Raw genomic sequence first — 21,941 nt, 5'->3', positions numbered from 1 at the left:
GGATTTAGTTTAGAATGAGCCTAGAGGAAGAAGAAGGAAGATCAGAAGACATAAAATGCTTTGTTGTTGTTCATTTGCTAAGTCGTGTCCAGCTCTTTGCGACTCCATAAACTCCAGCATTCCAGGCTTCCCTGTCCTTTACTGTCTCCTAGAGTTTGCTCAAACTCATGTCCATTGAGTCAATGATGTTACCTAACCATCTCATTCTCTGCCACCCGCTTCTCTTCCTCCCCTCAGTCTTCCCCCAACATTGGGGTCTTTTTCAATGAGTCAGCTCTTTGCTCAGGTGGCCAGAGTATTGGAGTTTCAGCATCAGTCCTTCCAGTGAATATTCAGGATTGATTTCGTTTAGGATTGACTGGTTTGATGGAAATACTATACTGATTTGATCTGTTGAGTTGTTTCCTTTTACTGTTTTTGGGCTTCTGGCTGTCAGCATTTAGCTGTCTTTTTGTTTTCATTGAGAGATGTGGAAGTATTGTGTTTAAAACAAGGGATAAGCATTAATATGGTACTTTTTGGACTAAAAATACTTTATTGTACAACATATATATGGCTTGAGTAAGTAGAGTACTAGTAATAAAGGATAGCTTGAAGAATAAAGCTGCTTATCAGAATGTTCACGTTAATTCCATCTTGTTAGAGTTATCCAGTGTTTAATCACTAAGAGTAAGCAGTACTGAGAATTTAGAAATTTGAATCTTTCATTTGAACATAGGAAGCGTGTAATAAAAATAATGGCCACCACTAACGAGAGCAAGAGTACCATATGCTAAATATCATTGTGGTGCTATGTTCTTCTATAGTTTTCCTTATCTTACGGTGTTTTTGTTATTTTTTCAATAGATGTCACCAGAGGTGCTAGGGAATAAATACTAGAGTCTTGTGACCTCGAAGCAATACTATTAAAGAATTTTAAAATTTTTAATTCTTTGTTTTGCTTGCATTTTGTTAATACTTTTGTGTTAGTGATGAATTAATTCCTGATAACCACAGAGTTGTTATGTAGCATCTGGTTGCAGTGACCCAAAATGCATAAAACTTGGGGAAGAGAGTATTGCTTTCCTTTGGGTTTTTGTCTTTACCTAATCACTTTAAATAGTCAATAAATTCTTTAAATAAAAGAGTAGAAACATTTTGTAAAGTTGCTGTTGAGAGTATGTTGTTAAATCTTGTTAATCTATCTTCTTAGAAGTTACAGAATTCTTAAGTTTTACTCTCAAATTGAAATAGGATATCACATATATAGATATATACTTTTCTCAGAAAGGCAATAGAAGATTAAAGATAATGTAATTTTTTTGCTATGTAATAAACATATGAACACTACATGATTTTAAGTTAGAACTGTTGTTGTGAAATAGAATTGGGAAAGTGTGTGTATTGCTTGAGTCAGGACACTGCAGTTATGCTTAACAGACTCATTTTCTGCTTTTAAGAATAAGCAGAATTTCTGTCTTGCAATTAAGATCAGTCCATGCTCACGTATAATGGAAATTTTCAGAAGGTTAAACTATTTCTTCCTGAGTCTGTTTTTCATTTTTGAAGAAAAACAAAAACTTGTACAATATTCAGCCTGACCAAAAAGTCCAAGATTTGTTAGGATTCAATTTCATAATTGTTATGTTGTTTTCCAATTCAATTCAAGAGCTTCTAACTTTTTCCCATTGGTTGGCAGTACATTTCTCTCTTTTATTAGTGATTGCTTTAACAGTGTGAAAAAGCTTTCAAAATTATGTTACTTAAATTTTTTTTAAAAATGAGGAAGAAAAACTGTACACTATGAGGTAATAAACTATTCTTTCATAATAGAACTGTGTTTATTTGGTAATTTTTTCAAAGATCTTCATGGAGTTTCAACTGTTAGCAAGAATCTCTCTTCATTTTATTCACCCATAAAGTGGTTTTGGTGTTTTAAAATACTGTTGTATTACTTTTATTTATTTCATGATGCTGTATGCTTTTGGCATTATCTCATCCAGTGATTAAAATTGAATAAAAAATTAGTAGCACTCAATATTTTCTCTACCAAGATTAATTTGGACTTTTTTGGGTATTAAAATTTGTAGTTTTAATACATATTCAAAGATAAATCTTCAGGCTGTAGAGCACGTTGGTGCTGTTTACATTTTAATTGACTATTTTGTAACAAGATTGCACAAGATGATCCCTTTGGTATTCTGCCACCTTACTTTCAGTGATGTTCAGTTTTTCTTTTTTCCTTTTTTTCATATTTCTTCTAAATCTTGACTAGTTTGTGGCAGCTGGAGATCACTTAGTCCACCACTGTCCAACATGGCAATGGTAAGTACTCTTGATTGAGGAAAAAAGTTCATAAAAGGTATGACTTCATGAGTATGGCAGTTTACAAATAGATTGGTGCATGAAAATTAGAATAACCAGTTTAATTTTCCTCTTGTAGATTGTTCTTTTAAATAGTGCCCCAGTATTACTCAAAGTGAAATAACTAAAGAAAAATTGAACATTACACCTGTTTTGTTTTGCTGTGCTAACACAAGAGATGGACATCTTTGAGATCAGTGCCTTCCTTTGCCAGTATTCCCTTTCTTTAACAGTATTTAGGTCAGTTCTTGTGGTAGGTCTTTAAAAAATATTTTCAAAAATTTAATAATTTTGATTATTTTTCAAATTAAAATATTGAATTTTTTATGACATTAATAGATACAGAATTTTTCAGAATCTCATGTTTCTTTACCATAAGAACTTCTTTGAAGTTCAAAAGTTTCTCCCCAATTTTAGGAATTTTAGCTCAAAAGTTGAGAGATTCATGATACCAAATAAAGTCTTGATTGGAAATCTATCTGTAACAGACTTTTCTAATTTTTGTTTTTCTCATTAACTTTTCTTTTAATTATAAATAATTTAAGCAACTTAGCAGTTCTCATAATGTATCTTTAAAATATCTGAATAATAATAAATTTAGTTTCATTACTTTGAGTACTTATGATAAAGCCACCTGGCAGTAGCTGAAGAAGTGATCTCAATACTGGCACACTATTTTTATTTAGGCTAGAACTGTTTGGAATTATTATCTTATTTGGATATGAGTGGTTCAACTTGTTACATCTTTTTTTTCCCAGTGACACTTTTTCAGTTGTAGTTGAAAGGTAGAGTTTTGATTGGGGAGCAGGGATTTTAGGATTAACAAGGTTCTAATTGATAATGTTCTCTAAAGAGCTTAAGTAAACTATTTAAAATCACAGTTGGAACTCTATTTCATCTGTGGCCTGTTCTATTACCTTTAATTTTTATATTTTAACACATCCAAAATAGTTCTACTTCTCGAACATTGTTTCCTGTGTACCAAGAAAGGCTGAAATGTCAGGTTCATTTACTTTTATGTCTTGTCTTTCCTGTGTATATTTCTGTTCCATATTTTAAATTGTGTTCATATCATAGAAGCTCTCAGATTTAGACTTTTCCCCACCTTCTAAATTGTTAAAACTGTATTTAGTTACATTCTGATCTACAGTATATCAATATATATTTCAAGTCAAATAGGTGTATAACATTTAAAATAATAAGTCATTTTGCAGGAAAAGAACTAAAGGATTTTCTTCAATACATATGTGATAGATATACATTTTCTTTATTCAGATTTGATTGTTGTAGTCCTTCGTTGTCTAATTATATAATTTATAGTATTATTTTAAGGGTTGATATCCATGGACAGAATCATTGTTTAGCAGATAGTATTTACAGTTCCCACTTCATGAATTATGGTTGAAATAATTTTATTGTAACTTAGAACTCAGTTATATCACAGTCCAGTGTTTATGCTTCTGACTGAACTGTTGGGGCTAGAGGAACAATTTATTTTAAATCTGTGCTAGAAGCCGACCATTTCTGTGCTATATGTTCATGTTTACAGGTGCCATCATGACTGTATTATATCATCTTCCCTCAGAACTTCAGGCATTACCGTTTCATTGTTGAGTTTGACGCTTGGGAATGGTCTAAAAAATCCTAGAAGCCTGACAGAGTTTTGGGGGGCATTTACTAGGTTTATCTTGTGCTCAAATCTATGATTTGAAGTTTAGATGGAAGCTTAAGGCAACAGAACTCCAAATAATTTATATTTGTGACAGATACCACATGCCACCTCAGCTCCGACCAGTTCTAGTAAGAGTCAACTCAGAATAATCTTTGAAGAAATTTCTTAGTGAGATATTCCAGAGTAGCCCCCCAAATCAGAGATGTTATGCCTGGCTCTGACCCACAGAGGGTGCACTGTTCAAGAGCAGGAGCCCCAGAGTAACTTGATCCTTGCTTCTTTATACCTTCTGGTTTTATGACTATGGGCAAGGTGACTTCTTTAAGCTTTTGTTTAACGTATAAACTGGGGCTATTAATATTATTCACTTCTTAGATTTCTGGGGATTATATGAAAATAATGCATTTTGGAGTTCTAGATCCTGTACTTAATAGAAATAAAGTGAAAGTGTTAGTCGCTCAGTCCTGCCGGACTATTTGCAACCCCATGAACTGCAGCCCACCAGGCTCCTCTGTCCATGGGATTTTCCAGGCAAGGATAGTGGAGTGGGTTGCCATTTCCTTCTCCAGGGGATCTTCCTAACCCAGGGATCAAACCTGGGTCTTTTGCACTTCAAAAGACAGATTCTTTATCAACTAAGCTACCGGGAAGCACTCAGTAAAAGGTTTTATTGTTTATTTCTGTCATTATTATTCTCAGCATTATCATCTGGTGATTCAAAGCATCTTATCTCTGAGTTCCAGTTTTAATACAGGAGTATGAATGTGAATTTTGTCAACTACCTACTTTGTTATGCAACATCATACAGCTATTTTTCTGCCTCCTCTTGGTCTTATGATCAGCCCTACTTTAAAAATCTGGTTCAGATTATTTTTGTTTCAAGGAAGACATAATAGTTGCTTAATATAGTTCCGTATTATCCTTTTTTTAATTTAATCTAAATTCTCTTGGTCTGTCTGCAGTCTCTTAATACATTTCACTTAAATACATTTCATTTATATTATTGCTATGCTCTTCATTGCCCCAAGATACATCACTTTTTGGATCCTTCCCAAAGCAATCCTAAAATAGTTTTCTCAGGGGTGTGGGTTGTGTGGTGTTGAGATCAACGTGATATTTTCTTTTTTTGCCTTTTAAAATATTTTTTGTATTTTGGTTTTTAAAGGGCTACAGGGGAAGAATTGAAAGTGAAGGCTTACCTACCATCAGGCAAACAATTTTTGGTCACCAAAAATGGTAAGAATTATGTTGCATATATAATTAAAAAAAAAAAACAACTTAGTACTTACTAAACTTGTTTTTTTTTTACTTTTTTATTGAAGGATAATTGCTTTACAGAATTTTGTTGTTTTCTGTTAAACCACCACATGAATCAGCCATAGGTATACATATATCCCCTCCCTTTTGAATCTCCCTCCCCATCCCACCCCTCTAGGTTTATATAGAGCCCCTGTTTGAGTTCCTGAGCCATACAGCAGATTACCATTGGCTGTCTATTTTACATATGGTAATGTAAGTTTCCATGTTACTCTTTCCATACATCTCACCCTCTCCTCCCCTCTCCCCATGTGCATAAATCTATTCTCTATGTCTGTTTCTCCATTGCTGCTCTGTAAATTAATTCTTCAGAACCATTTTTCTAGATTCCGTATATGTGTGTTGTAATATGATATTTATCTTTCTCTTTCTGACTCACTACACTCTGTATAATAGTTTCTAGGGTCATCCACCTCATCAGAACTGACTCAAATGCATTCCTTTTATGGCTGAGTAATATTCCATTGTGTATATGTACCGCAACTTTATCCATTCATCTGTTGATGGGCTTGCTTCCATGTTATAGCTATTGTAAATAGTGCTGCAGTGAACAGTGGGATACATGTGGCTTTTTCAACCCTGGTTTCCTCGGTATATGCCTAGGAGTGGGATTGTGGGGTCATATGGTGGTTTTATTCCTAGTTTTTTAAGGAATCTCCATACTGTCTTCCATAGTGGCTGTATCAGTTTACATTCTCACCAACAGTGCAAGAACATTCCCTTTTCTCCACACCCTCTCCAGCATTTATTGTTTGTAGACTTTCTGATGATGGCCATTCTGACTGGTGTGAGGAGATATCTCATTGTGGTTTTGATTTGCATTTCTCTAATAATGAGTGATGTTGAGCATCTTTTCATGTGTTTGTTAGTCACCTGTATGTCTTCTTTGGAGAAACGTCTGTTTAGGTCTTTTTCCCGCTTTTTGATTGGGTTCTTTTCATCAGCATCTTGTAATTTTCTGTGTACATTTTTTTTTGTCTCCTTAGGTAAGTTTATTCCTAAATATTTAATTCTTTTTGTTGCGGTGGTAAATGGATTGACTCTTTAATTTCTCTTTCTGATTTTTCATGTTAGTATATAGAAATGCAAGTGATTTCTGTGTATTGATTTTATATCCTGCAACTTTGTTAAATTCACTGATTAGCTCTAGTAATTTTCTGATACTGTCTTTAGGGTTTTCTATGTATAGTATCATGTCATCTGCAAACAGTGACAGCTTTACTTCTTTTCTGATCAGGATTCCTTTTATTTCTTTTCCTTCTCTGACTGCTTTAGTTAGGAATTCCAGAACCACGTTGAATAGTAGTGACGAAAGTGGACACTTACCTTGTTCCTGATCTTACGGGGAAAGCTTTCAGTTTTTCACCATTGAGCATAATGTTTGCTGTAGGCTTATCATATATGGCCTTTACTGTGTTGAGGTAGATTCCTTCTGTGCCCGTTTTTTGAAGAGTTTTAATCATAAATGGGTGCTGAATTTTGTGTCAAAGGCTTTTTCTGCATCTATTGAGATGATCATATGGTTTTTATCTTTAAATTTGTTAATGTGGTGTATCACATTGAGTTATTTGCGTGTATTGAAGAATCCTTGCATTCCTGGAATAAACCCAACTTGATCATGGTATATGAGCTTTTTGGTGTGTTGCTGAATTGTTTGCTAAAATTTTGTTGAGGATTTTTGCATCTCTGTTCATCAGTGATATTGGCCTGTAGTTTTCTCTTTTCGTGTTGTCTTTGCCTGGTTTTGGTATCAGGATGATGGTGGCCCTGTAGAGTGAGTTTGGAAGTGTTCCTTCCTCTGCAATTTTTTGAAAGAGTTTTAGAAGAATAGGCATTAGCTCGTCTCTGAATGTTTGATAGAATTCTCCTGTGAAGCCATCTGGTCCTGGGCTTTTGTTTTTTGTGAGATTTTTGATCACAGCTTCAATTTCAGTGCTTGCAATTGGGTTCATAATTTCTATTTCTTCCTGGTTCACTCTTGGAAGATTGAACTTTTCAAAGAACCTGTCCATTTCTTCCAGGCTATCCATTTTATTGCCATATAGTTGTTCGTAATAGTCTCTCATAGTCCTTTGTATTTCTTCATTGTCTGTTGTAACTTCTCCTTTTTCATTTCTAATTTTGTTGATTTGATTCTTCTCTCTTTTGTTCTGGATGAATCTGGCTAAAGGTTTGTCAATTTTATCTTCTCAAAGAACCAGCTTTTAATTTTATTAATCTTTACTGTTATTTCTTTCATTTCTTTGTCATTTATTTCTGCTGGGATCTTTATGATTTCTTTCCTTCTACTAATTTTGGGGGTTTTTTGTTCTTCTGTTTTCAGTTGTTTTACTGTTTTCAGTTGTTCTAGGTGTAAAGTTAGGTTGTCTGTTTGGTTTTTTGTGTTTCTTGAGATAGGATTGTATTGCTATAAACTTCCCTCTTAGAACTGCTTTTGCTGCATTCCCTAGGTTTTGAGTTGTGTTTTCATTGTCATTTGTTTCTAGAAATATTTTGGTTTCCCTTTTAATTTCTTCAGGGACATGTTGGTTATTTAGAAATGTGTTGTTTAATCTCCATGTGTTTGTGTTTCTTACACTTTTTTTCTTGTAATTGAAATCTAGTCTCATAGCATTGTGGTTGGAGAAGATGCTTGATATGATTTCAATTTTCTTAAATTTACTGAGGTTTGATTTGTGACCCAAGATATGGTCTGTCCTGGAGAATGTTCCATGTGCACTTGAGAGGAAGGTGTATTCTTCTGCATTTGGATGGAATGTCCTGAAGATATCAGTGAGGTCCATCTCATCTAATGTATCATTTAAGACTTGTGTTTCCTTATTAATTTTCTGTTTTAATGATCTGTCCATTGGTGTGAGTGGGGTGTTAAAGTCTCCTACTATTATTGTGTTACTGTCAATTTCTCCTTTTATGTTTGTTAGTGTTTGTCTTACATATTGAGGTGTTCCTATGTTGGGTGCATAGATTTTTATAATTGTTTTGTCTTCCCCTTGGACTGATCCCTTGATCATTATGTAGTGTCCTTCCTTATCGCTTTATTTTAATGTCTATTTTGTCTGATACGAGGATTGCTACTCCAGCTTTCTTTTACTTCCCATTTGCATGGAATGTATTTTTCCATTCTCTCACTTTCAGTCTATATGTGTCATTAGATCTGAAGTGGGTTTCTTGTAGACAGCCTGTATATGGGTCTTGTTTTTGTATCCATTCTGCCAGTCTGTGTCTTTTGGTTGGAGCATTTAATCATTTACATTTAATTATTGATATATATGTTCCTGTTGCCATTTTCTTAATTGGGGTTGATCTTGTAGATCTTTTTTCTTCTCTTATGTTCCTTGACTATATAAATCCGTTGAACATGTTGTAAAGCTGGTTTGTTGGTACTGAATTCTCTTAACGTTTGCTTGTCTGAAAAGCTTTTTATTTCTCCATCAATTTTGAATGAGGTCCTTGCCAGGTACAGTAATCTTGGTTGTAGATGTTCCCCTCTCATTACTTTAAATATATCCTGCCATTCCTTCTGGCCTGCAGTTCCTGCTGAAAGATCAGCTGTTAAACGTATGGGGTTTCCCTTGTATGTTACTTGTTGCTTCTCCCTTGCTGCTTTTAATATTCTTTCTTTGTGTCTAGTCTTTGTTAGTTTGATTAGTGTGTGTCTTGGCATGTTTCTCCTTGGGTTTATCCTGTATGGGATTCTTTGTACCTCTTGGATTTGATTATTTCCTTTTCCATATTGGGAAAATTTTCAACTATAATTTCTTCAAAAATTTTCTCATACCCTTTCTTTTTCTCTTCTTCTGGGACCTCTGTAATTTGAATGCTTGTACATGTGATATGGTCCCAGAGGTCTCTGAGACTGTCTTCAGTTCTTTTCATTCTTTCTATTTTATTTTGCCCTTCAAAAGTTATTTCCAGCTCACTGATTCATTCTGCTTCAGATATTCTGCCATTGATTCCTTCTAGAGAATTTTCAATTTCAGTAATTGTGTTGTTTGTCTCTGTATGTTTCTTCTTTAATTCTAGGTCTTTGTTAGTTGATTCTTGAGTTTTTTCCATTTTGTTTCCAAGGTTTTTGGTCATCTTACTATCATCATTCTAAATTCTTTTCCAGGTAGTTTGCCTATTTTCTCTTCATTTATTTGGACTTCTGTGTTTCTGGTTTGTTCCTTCATTTGTGTAGCATTTCTCTGCTGTTTCTTTTTTTTTTTTTTAACTTACTGTTTGTTTATTTGTTTGTTATTCCTCTGATGTGCAAGGCTGAGTGAAGTGATAATCCTGTCTGCTGATGACTGTATTTTTGTTCTGTTTGTTTAGATGAGGCATCCTGCACAGGGTACTACTGGTGGTTGGGTGATGCTGGGTCTTGTATTCAGGTGATTTCCTTTATGGGAGTTCTCACTATTTGATACTCCCTAGGGTTAGTTCTCTGGTAATCTAGGGTCTTGGAGTCAGTGCTCCCACTCCAAAGGCTCAGGATTTGATCTCTGGTCAGGAACGAAGATTCCACAAGTGGTTTGTTATGGCATTAAGTAAGATTAGAACAAATATCCCAAATGAGAAACCAAAGATGAACCTCAGACAAATGGCAGTTATAAAATCAGGCAAATAATACTTAAAATAATGGTATATACTCATATACATATATACCCATGAGCAAAGTCAAAACAGTCCAACAAAATAAAGTACAACAGATTGACCCAGCGAACATGGGAAATCAAAGGTTATATTTACCAGTTAAGAACAACACTAACTAAAGCACAAACTGGAAAACAAAACTAAAGCAAGGTGCCAGTTGGGAATAAAGCAATGAAAATAATAGTAACAAATACGTTGAGAGGAAAGAAAGACAGGAAAGAAAGAGTAGCTATGCAATGTTAAATAGAGGTAGATGAAGATGATTTATATACATTGAAGATTAACTGCAAGGGGAAAAGAACAGTAGGAAAGGCAAACAAAGAAAGAAAAGTAGAAAGTATAACAGATTTAAGAAAATTATAATTATGAAATAGAGAAAAGAAAAAATACAGAAGAAGAAAGAGAAAAGAAAGAAAAGGAAAACTCCACAAAACTTCAAAGGCCCAATGTAGAGGCAGAGGTTTATAATGACTATTAAAAGTGTTACTGGATATACACATGTATATATACACCCATAAGCAAATTCAAAACAGTCCAACAAAATTAAAGTACAGTAGATTGACCTGGTGAACAAAGGGAACCAAAAATTATATCTATCAGAACAAAACTTTATAAAGCACAAACTGGAAAACAAAACTAAAGCAAGGTGCCAATTAGGGTAGAAAGCAATGTAAATAAAACTAACAAATATGTTGAGACTAAAGTAAAGAAGGAAAAGAAAGAAAAAATAGATACGCAAAGTTAAATAGACATAGATAAAGAAGATTTATATATATTAAAGGTTAACTGCAAGGGGAAAAGAACAATAGGAAAAGCAAACGGAGGAATAAATGTAGAAAAATAATAATAGGTTTAAAAAATTAAAACTAAAAAAGAACTCACCTAACTGCAAAAGCCCAATATAGAGGCAGAGGTTTATAACAGCAATAAAAAATGTAACTTAAGGGGGAAAAAAGGCTCAAAAGCTTAGTTAGATTTCATAGTACCAATAAAATTGACAACTACAACAGAGGGAGGGGGAAAAAAATCCAGAAGAATCTACAGAACAAGTCAAAACATAAGAATAAATATTTTTCTTGAGTCACTGCTGTCAGAGTACTTTGCCTCACTGGGAGTCGCAGTTCACCTCACCTCCCTAGGATGCCCTTTAACACTGTGCTGATCTCTGGACCTGCTGTGAGGGCAGCTCAGATTCTAATCTGGTCCTTGTATGTGTTCTTGCCTCCAACGTCCACAGCTATCAGAACTCGTGCGTTTTCTTTTGTGGGAGCTCTCAATGACCTTTTTTATATTCCACAGACTCAAAATCTGCCTAGTTGATTGTGTGGATTTAATCTGCAGCTCGTACAGCTGGTAGGAGGGTTTGGGTCTTTTTCCTTAGTGACACTGCCCCTGGGATTCAATTATGGTTTTATTTCCACCTCTGGATATGGGTTGTCCACTGGGGTTTGCTCCTGAGGCTGCCCTGGAGGGCTGCCCCTGTGAGGGGCAGGTGTGGAGGTGGTGCAGCTGCTTGAGTTGCAGGGGTTCTGGCAGCACCAGGTACTCAGAGGAGTTGGGGGCTCAGGCAGCAGGAAATACAGTGCTCTAGAAGGGTTTGGCAACTAGTATTGGCCAATATTGGAGAAGGAAATGGCAACCCACTCTAGTGTTCTTGCCTGGAGAATCCCAGGGACAGAGGAGCCTGGTGGACTGTCGTCTTTGGGGTTGCACAGAGTCAGACACGACTGAAGCGACTTAGCAGCAGCAGCAGCATAGGCCAATATGCTCCAGTATTCTTGCCTGGAGAACCCCCGTCCCTGACAGAGAAGGCTGGCAGGCCACAGCCCACAGGGTCGCAGAGAGTTCGACATAACCTAAGAGACCCTGTGTGCATAGACACGACTTTTTTTTGCCTGTGGCAGCTCTACCCCAGTGAGAGTTCAGCATGAAGGTAGCGCAGCTGCTTGGCTTGCGGGTACCCTCGCGGCGCCAAGTGTGCAAGGACACGGACTACCTCTGCCGCAGGAGTTATGGCCCTATCAGTTTTTTTGAGCCTTTTGTAGCTGGTGATCAGAAGGCCTATTTGGCCAGTCTTTGTCTGTAGTAGCTCTGCCCAGATAGGCACTTACAGGGCTCCCTTGTGTGGGGTCCTTCTCTGTTGTTTGGTACATCAGGCACATAGAGGGGCCCTCTGCCTGGGATCCTACTCTGTAGATCGGCGCATCAGGCACTTAAAGGGGCACCGTGGGTGGGGTCCTACTCTCTAATTCAGTGCATCAGACATTTGATGGGCCAGCCTTTCTGTTGTTCAGGGGCTGATGCTGGCATGTCAGGGGAGAGAGATTATGATTATGGCTCTACCCCCTACACATGACTCAGCTGTATTGCCTTGCTTCCTTGGCTGCCCGGCTCTCCTCCATCAGCATTTCCCACCACAGACTCCTCCTTCACATCCCCTCAGTCCATCTCTCCGCAGTCAACAGCAGCCCTCACCCTGGGATTGCTCCACGATCCCTAAACTCCAGTTCCCAGCCACTGCGCCGTGTAGGGTATGTATGGCTGCGGCAAGGACTGTCTGATTCTCATTCCGTTATAGTCAGTCAGTTCAGTTGCTCGGTCGTGTCAACTCTTTGTGACCAATGGACTGCAACACACCAGGCCTCCCTATCCATCACCAACTCCCAAAGTTTACTCACTCATGTCCATTGAGTCAGTGATGCCATCCAACCATCTCATCCTTTGCCCTCAGTGAGTGGGGGAACTGAAGCAGAGGTCTGATCCCCACATTGGGGTGTCTGAGTCACAGGAGAAACATTTAAGGCTAAGAGGGAAACAGCTGATTTGTGACAGCCTAAATGGCTCCAAAATCATTGCAGATGATGACTGCAGCCATGAAATTAAAAGGCCTTTGCTCCTTGGAAGAAAAGCACTTCTGTGTCCGAAGGTGTATTCCTGATGTATCCATGGAGAGAGATGTATTCCACGTCCACCTGCTACTCTGCCATCTTGTTCCTCTTCCTTACTGATTGTAATTTGTGCTTAAAGTTGTACTTCTAGCTTCTCTCCAACAGAAAGTTGGAAATTTAATGACATTCTGAATGTTATATGAAAGTGAAAGTCATTCAGTCATGTCCGACTCTTTGTGACCTCATGGACAGTCCATGGAATTCTCCAGGCCAGAATACTGGAGTGGGTAGCCTTTCCCTATGGTAAAGTTTTTTTTTCCTATGGATTTTCTATGGTAGACTATTTTTTTCCATACTTGATTTTATCTCCATTTTGTTATTTCTTTTTGCCAAAAAGTGTAGATTGATGATGGGAATGGCTCTAAGCAAAATTGGACTTCTTATTGGGCTTTTTTTTTTTTTTTGCTGCACTGACTGCAATGGCATACAGGATCTTAGTTCCCTGGCCAGAGATTGAATCCATGCTGCCTCCAGTGGAAGTGCAGAGTCATATCAGCAGGACTGCCAAGGAAGTCCCCTTGTTGAACCTTTTTTTTTTTTTTAATGTATTTATTTTAATTGGAGGTTAATTACTTTACAATATTGTATTTGTTTTGCCATACACTGACATGAATCTGCCACGGGTGTACATGTGTTACCCACCTCCCTTCCCATCCCATCCCTCTGGGTCATCCCAGTGCATCAGCCCTGAGCATCCTGTATCATGCATCGAACCTGGACTGGCGATTCGTTTCTTATATGATATTATACATGTTTCCATGCCATTCCCCCAAATCATCCCACCCTCTCCCTCTCTCACAGAGTCCAAAAGACTGTTCTATACATCTGTGTCTCTTTTGCTGTCTCGCATACAGGGTTATCGTTACCATCTTTCTAACTTCCATATATATGTGTTAGTATACTGTATTGGTGGTTTTCTTTCTGGCTTACTTCACTCTGTATAATAGGCTCCAGTTTCATCCACCTCATTAGAACTGATTCAAATGAATTCTTTTTAATGGCTGAGTAATACTCCATTGTGTATATGTACCACAGCTTTCTTATCCATTCGTCTGCTGATGGACATCTAGGTTGCGTCCATGTCCTGGCTATTATAAACAGTGCTGGGATGAACATTGGGGTACACGTGTCTCTTTCCCTTCTGGTTTTCTCAGTGTGTATGCCCAGCAGTGGGATTGCTGGGTCATAAGGCAATTCTGTTTCCAGTTTTTTAAGGAATCTCCACACTGTTCTCCATAGTGGCTGTACTAGTTTGCATTCCCACCAACAGTGTAAGAGGACTCCCTTTTCTCCACACCCTCTGCAGCATTTATTGCTTGTAGACTTTTGGATAGCTTCCATTCTGACCGGCGTGAGATGGTACCTCATTGTGGTTTTGATTTGCGTTTCTCTGATAATGAGTGATGTTGAGCATCTTTTCATATGTTTGTTAGCCATCTGTATGTCTTCTTTGGAGAAATGTCTATTTAGTTCTTCAGCCCATTTTTTGATTGGGTCGTTTATTTTTCTGGAATTGAGCTACAGGAGTTACTTGTATTTTTGAGATTAGTTGTTTGTCAGTTGCTTCATTTGCTATTATTTTCTCCCATGCTGAAGGCTGTCTTTTCACCATACACAAAAATAAACTCAAAATGGATTAAAGATCTAAACATAAGACCTTCAGAAACTATAAAACTCCTAGAGGAGAACATAGGCAAAACACTCTCTGACATAAATCACAGCAGGATCCTCTATGACCCACCTCTCAGAATATTGGAAATAAAAGCAGAAATAAATAAATGGGACCTAATTAAAAGCTTCTGCACAACAAAGGAAACCATAAGCAAGGTGAAAAGACACCCTTGTTGGACCTTTTAAGTGGACTTCATAATTATAATCTTTTCAGCTACTTAATATCAGTCTTTTTTAAACCTAAGTTTTTCATGGAAGGTATAATTGATACTACTTTTGATATCTAAAATCTCAAAGCTAGAGGTTTTATTATCCATTGTATCATTGAAAGATTACCTGTAGGCACAAACGTGTTTCTGAAACAAGTATTTATGAAATGAATGAGGTTATTATGAAGCTAATTTGAAAACATCAAAAGGTTGTTACATTCACAGTCTAATGACATATAACAATGCATTGATTTGTGTTCTACTCATTATAGGAAAGGCAAAATATGTACAAAACATCACTTTTGTATCAATATAGTTTATATCAATATAGTTTTTGATGGGATTGGTCAGTTTATATCAATATAGTTTTTGATGGGATTGGTCATGTCTATCTTGCTTGTTTTTAAAAAAAATCAAGAGATTAATAGCACTTTGGTGACCCCACACTGCAATGTTTTTACTTTATAATTTTTCAGTTTTAGGCTTATGTGAATAATACCTGTTGATCGAAGCATATGCTATATGAAGAACTTGGCACCAATTTGTGTAAGAGAGTAAAATTTAGCAGATTAGTGAACTTTACACTGGTTTATCCATTATTAATAGCTGGAGCTTAAATACAAATTATGAAGCTCATATTGAAAGTTACTTTAACGTTGTAAACCAGAGGTCACCTCTACCACCTCTGAGTATGACAAGTAGTGCCTCCATGTTCTGAGAGTAAAGTACTAAAATGATATGTTATTCATTAGCCTGAGGTTGAACAATGTCATCTCTGACTTCAGGTTTGCTGATCACAGATCATAAAGGTAGAGCATACTTTGAACACTCTCAGTAGAGCCTTTCTACTTGTCTTCTCACAAAGCTATTTAGGGAAAGATAAGTGTCATCAAATAATTATATGTCTGTTGATTGAGTGTAACTCTTAAATACTCTTATTAGAAATAAAATATAATATTCACTTAATATTTTGATGGTAGGAATATATTTTGTGGAATAAACTCTCTTTTAAAAATGGATTTACAGAAAGCAGAATATATCCTAGTAACTGCCCTTGGCATTTCTTTATAGTTCCATGCTATAAGCGGTGTAAACAGATGGAATATTCAGATGAATTGGAAGCTATCATTGAAGAAGATGATGGCGATGGGGGATGGGTAGATACTTATCATAATACAGGTAAGAGGAGAATAGAATGGCATGTGTTTAATTTCTTTTAAACTCTTTTGCAATCTTTTGTAACAGCCTTGATTTAAAAAATAAAGCAACACAAGGTATAGTTTTGTACCAGAAGATTTTTATGTGAAAAGAAGCTGGAGAACAAATTAGGAAAAAATGCCTTTGGAGTGTACCACATTTTATAGTACTGTGCTACTTGCCACTATGCACTGCCAAATATACCATGAAGGCAAAATTATTGCTTTCAGTTGAGATTCACTGCAGTAGTCAGAATGCTAAATAATCTGCACAGGAAAAAGTACCTCTTTCAGTTCGTTTTTCCTCTGCTCAGGAAAGGACACTGCCATCTGTTTCCTTAAATGATTCAAAAACAGATTCAGGACCTGAGTTCCTTGAAGCTTTCTTGTTCCTTAATGAGTTGAATATTGTTATGTCAAGGCCTAGAGAAACTAGCAGTTTGAACAACTTCTTAAAATAATTTCAAAATCATCCTCTTTCCTCAACTGAATAGTGCTGTTAGACTTTTTGTATGTTTTTTCCCCTGCATCTTCCAAAAATCTTTCCATTTTTCTGTTTTTGTCTTCATTACTGGAAGATGTGGATGGCACGTCTGTAAGAAATTGCCTGTTGATAGAGTAGAGCCACTGGTTATAGCACTGTGTTTCTGATGTCAAGTTAGCCTCTCAGTTGTCTAGTTGTATTCCTTAATCCCTGTCCCAGAATCCAGGTGCATATTTACAAAGGCATTCATCACAGAGATAAGCAGGTGTTGGAATGATTGTGCTGTGCTGTCCTTAGTCAGTCAGTTGTGTCCAATCCTTTGAGAGACCCCATGGACTGTAGCCTGCCAGGCTCCTCTGTCCATGAGGATTCTCCAGGCCAGAATACTGGAGTGGGTTGCCGGATAACCCTTCCTCCAGGGAATCTTCCCAACCCAGGGATTGAACCAGGTCTCCACATTGCAGGTGGATTCTTTACAGTCTGAGCTACCAGGGTAGCCCAAGAATACTAGAGTGGGTAGCCTATCCCTTCTCCAGGGGATCTTCCTGACACAGGAATCAAACTGGGGTGTCCTGCATTGCAGGCAGATTCTTCACCCTCTAAGCCATTAGGGAAGTCCTTTTACATGATTGTGGAAGCTAGCAATTCTGAAATGTAAAGGACAGGCTGGCCAGCAGCCTAAAGACTGGTAATGGTCAGTTGATACAGCTAGAGTCTGAGGCCAGTCTGGAAGTAGAATTAATTCCTCTAGAGACTGTCTTTTTTTCTTAAGAAAAAAAGTCTATTAAGAGACTAAGTCTCTTTTTCTTAACCATCTGCTGATTGAATGAGGCTCACCTACATTATGGAGAGTGATCTGCTTTACTCTTAAGTATACTGATTTAAATGTTAAGCACATTTAAAAAATAACCTTCAGAAGTAACATTTAGACTGCTGTTTGATCAAACTATGGGATACAATAACCTACCCAAGTTGACATATGAGATTAATCATCACAACTGGTACAGTGTTACCTTCATAAGAATCCTTTCAGCTTTCTTTTTCTTTTCCAATGTGTCCTCCTTTTAGGAGAGTCTGATTTAATGGGATGCTACTGCATTATATTTAGATGGATTGAAGAGGTTTATTTTGTTGGTTTCTGTGAAGTAGTCTCAGTGAGTTGTAATAGAAATCCATTATGTTAATAATCATACCTATTATAAAATAATTTCTAGAAAAACTACTCTGATATAAAAGCTTTATGCTTGAGCTATGGATTGTGACTGACATTTTCTATTTGAAAGTAACTCTTTGGATTGGATATATTGAACAGATATATCAAAGCTTCAGAAGATAAACAAAGGAGCAAAGCAATATTTCATGTTTAGGGTTTGTTTTTTTTTTTCCTTTACTGTTTCCCATCCTTGTTGAATCATTTGAAAACACTGATGGATGTCTTGAATTAGAAATATTATTTAGCTGACTTATGATCCTGCCATCTTCTTAATGTCACCTTCATTGAGACAAGTGGTTTCCAAGGTAGCTGTTTAATGAGGTACAGTGGACAGAGCACTGAACCGAAGAGTAGGTGTGGATTTGAATCCCAGGTTCTTCATGTAACTGTGAGATTTATACAAGTTTCTTTCTCTGGAGACTTCATTTCTTTATAGGGAGAAACCATTACCGTGACTACTTTACAAAACAGTGTTTGTGAGAACTATATAAAATACAGAAGCAGTAAAATAGAAAGTCTTATATAAATCTGATGTGAATATTACTTCCTTTGGATGTCCTAGATCTCTGAAGCAAATAACATATTTAACATAACCATTATCTTACTCAGAAAATTTCATTGCAGGTTATATGACCCCTATAGTCTCTTTACTTTGTGAGAATATTTATTTTGATAGGCTCACACAAGGGAAGTAAATAAAATAAATGAAGGATACTAAATGAGGAAAGATAGGCTAGGATAATTTATGGTAAAATATTAAACTGATATTTTAAAAGTTATTTAATTTTGAGAAGTACCTTTGTGATTATTTATTACCATTAGAGTTCATTTGTAAAAGTTCTGCTAACATTGCTTTCTCATTTCAGAGAATTTTGAGAATTTGGATAATGTTAAAAGTTTTTATATTGCTCAAATCAGGTAAATTGAAGATCTTTACAACTTAATTTTAGTTATTTTCTGCTGAATTTTAAACAGGTATTGCAGGAATAACCGAAGCAGTTAAGGAGATTACACTGGAAAGCAAGGTAATGGTTAATTAGTTATGTTTTTAAATTCAGTGACCTAGTTATTTGCTTGTATATTTATTTTGAGGTTATTCATATCATTCATATGCAAACTCTTACTATCAGTATTTATTATCAACTCTTTTAAATTCCAGCTATTTTATTTCCTCTTATTTTTCTGCATCAGCATACCAAAACACTACTGTTTTCCCAGAGCTTCTCTTTTCTTTACTCTGTCAAATGGTTAAGAAAAACATTTTTTTGAGACTGTAACTGGTTAAAATCTATAAATTTTTACTATTTGGGAAGATTTCTAGGCCAGTTTACAAGAAATGGCTTTTTAAACAAAAGTCCCACACATTCTGTAAGTGGAGGTTTTTGAGGGGATTTACTTACTTGCTGATTACTTTAATAGATTGCTGATATAAATATCATGTTTAAATTTGTAGTTTAAACATTGTATTAAGCAGTTTATTCATTTCTTCTGAAGTTTCTTAATTTACTGCTGATTTGAGGGATTCTTATTTTTTGTTCTGTTTTTCATTTTGAAAATTTAAAGGAAGCTTTATAGCATCCAAAATCATGACGTTTTGAATGAGTGAAAGCTAAATCACTTGGGTTATATTGTACAGTTTATTTGAAGGAAGGGTAAAAATATACAATTGGGTAGAAATTTTCTGCTTGAAACTTTTCAGTAATTTAGACTATCTATATTAGCTTTTCATTTCTAAAGAATATTTATAGTTGTCTTCATATTTTTATATAGTTGTTTGAAATATAATGCAAAACACTTTCACCTTTATATTTTCTTAACTATTTTGTTAAATAGTCCATTCTCGTAGAGGATAGACTATTTGACAGAGTAACCATTCTTTCTGTCTTTCTGAAACAGCCGCAGCAGTTCCTAGTTTAAGATCATCGTCTTTGTGTGTTTTTGTCACTTGGATCTTTTGGGATTTGTTACTGGGGCTTAACAGAAGGTGTTAAAAACCCAAACAAGGTTTTTTCTTTTTTTTCCCAGGGTACAATTTAATGCTTGCTAGGGATTACGGTTCAGTTCATTAGTCTGAGAATTCATCCTTTTGAAGTTCTGCTTTTTGGAGAATTTGACTAAGGAGAAATTACATAAATGGCTTTGCTGCTTCAGAAGCTCTTGTTTATTCTAGTGATTAATGTGTATGGATCAGACTTTGGGAATAATAAATGGCAGAGTGTGGATCCATTGTTTTGATAGGTTTATGATAAACCCTCTCAGGAATTTGTAATAAATTTAATAATGGTTTATACGGTACTTAGTATCCCACTTAGCATTCTCATGTCTTACTAATGGTTGAGTACTTGGAATAATTTACAACTAGAATTTATCTTCCCTGTCATTTCCTATTTAATACAGAATTTACATGATTTTTTTTAATAATTTAGTGCTTAGAATACATACTATTAAAATAAAATTATAAATTAGGTGAAACTAAACGTCCAGTTTTTTGACCTACTACATTGACTTCAGATTTTTAGAATATTAATTTTGTGAAAGTGATAATTGTATATTATATTAGGCTTGTCTTTGGTTAGCATTATGTCATTTTGATGCAGATATAGTTAAGAAATTGAACTAAAATCTTATATGTTATAATAATTGTAATTGCTTAATTCAACCAGGAATGTTAAATTAGAGAATACGATAGTATTTGATTTATAATAATAATAACATATAAATGTATTGTGATTTATAAATATATATATTTATATATTTTTTCTCCTTTAAGTGTATGAGTTAACTTTGAACTGACTTTCTAATACTGGTGAATTGGTTAGCTAGAAATATTGTTTTGTCAGAAGTGCAACCGGCAACAATTTTTAAATGACTCCTGGTGCTTCTATACTTTTTGTATTTTTCAGTCACAGTGGTTAGCACATGGTTTTTAATGATTGGTTTATGGGTTTATCATGAAGTAGGAGTTTTTTGAGTATAAGAAATATCTCATCATGCTTACTTTTGCAGTGGTTAGCACTGTGCTGGCATGTGGGTGCTCAGTATTTGAACTCATGAACATTTTTAAATGACTTTAAATTTAATTAATTTCAAAGGACAGTATAAAACTCCAAGATTGCTCAGCTTTATGTGAGGAGGAGGAAGAGGAAGATGAAGGAGAAGCTGCAGATATGGAAGGTATTTGTGTTATGGATTTGTTTTAATCACAATAGAGTATTGATTGTAGACTATATGTAATTGGTATGGATTAAGAATTCTACTTTATTGAGTTCTGAATTTTAACATTTAACAGCCTAGAGAGGATTTGTTTAGTTTAAATTTAATCAGTGCAGAACTTACCTTGCTCTTAGACTTTACCCAGAGCATGGCCTTGATAGCATCATTTCTGCTGGATCAGTATTGATCATAAATATTTAATGCTGGAGATAGCCATAAGATACAGATTCTTAAGCTAATTCCTAAATTCTTTCAGAACAGAAGAAAATTTGTTTAGGGATTTAGTATTTTCTTTTTCCTTTTTGATAGCATCTTACTACTTAAACCTTATGATAGTTATTCTTAATGGAGCCTTTTGAATCCTCCCACTGCTTCCTAAGAATCCGAAGTGCCTTCCTAGGATTGCCAGTTGAGAGTTGAGACTTAATGTGTTAGTAAATAATTGTTACAAGAGATTGAAACCCATTGTACTAACAGAACACAGTAATACAGGTCTAAAAGTATATGGCTATTCAAAACTTCATATTTTATTAGCATGATAATCTTTAATATGAAATTTCAGATATTTAAAAGTAGATGGAAGAAATTGCTGTCACCAGGACAACCTCTCTATTAAGCCCAATCTGTCTTTATAGTACTTACCTTCTCTGTATATTTGTTTGATTCTGTTAACCTTTTCCTCCCTTGGTTTTTATAACATGGGATTTTCCTCCTCCTTCCTTGACTGTTTCTTCTAAGTCTTCTTCCCAGGCTCTTTTACTTCTGCTTAGCTGTTAAATGTTGCTATTTTATGGTATTTCACTCTCTTTTTCTGCTCACTCCCTACACTCCCAGGTAGATTTTTATCTACTCTTGTAACTTCTGTAATTGGAGACTGTAGTCTGGCAGGAAGAATGGTGTGTAAAATGCATTAGATTTTCTATGAGAGTTTAAATATGAATATATATATGTATAGAGAGAGGGTTAGCAGTTGGAAAAAAGAAGAGAATATGAAAAATGACAGCGCAGGCATTTTGGAGGCTGTAAAGTGGCCAAATCCC

General features: G+C 35.7%; 1 protein-coding gene across 1 annotated transcript in view; it reads left to right on the top strand.

The window, feature by feature from the left end:
• ATG3 (autophagy related 3) overlaps positions 1–21,941 on the top strand; it is a 34,649-nt gene that overhangs the window by 5,030 nt on the left and 7,678 nt on the right. Inside the window, exons 3-7 of the mRNA XM_061393767.1 lie at positions 2,255–2,304; positions 5,181–5,251; positions 15,867–15,974; positions 18,664–18,713; positions 20,781–20,862. Coding sequence (XP_061249751.1) covers positions 2,255–2,304; positions 5,181–5,251; positions 15,867–15,974; positions 18,664–18,713; positions 20,781–20,862 — 361 coding nt within the window. The remainder of the gene's footprint in view (positions 1–2,254; positions 2,305–5,180; positions 5,252–15,866; positions 15,975–18,663; positions 18,714–20,780; positions 20,863–21,941) is intronic.

This window comes from Bos javanicus, chromosome 1 (genome assembly GCF_032452875.1).
Source record: "Bos javanicus breed banteng chromosome 1, ARS-OSU_banteng_1.0, whole genome shotgun sequence".
Classification (NCBI taxonomy): domain Eukaryota; kingdom Metazoa; phylum Chordata; class Mammalia; order Artiodactyla; family Bovidae; genus Bos; species Bos javanicus.
The sequence above is the reverse complement of the archived record's forward strand: the minus strand, read 5'-3'. Positions and strand labels throughout refer to the sequence as shown.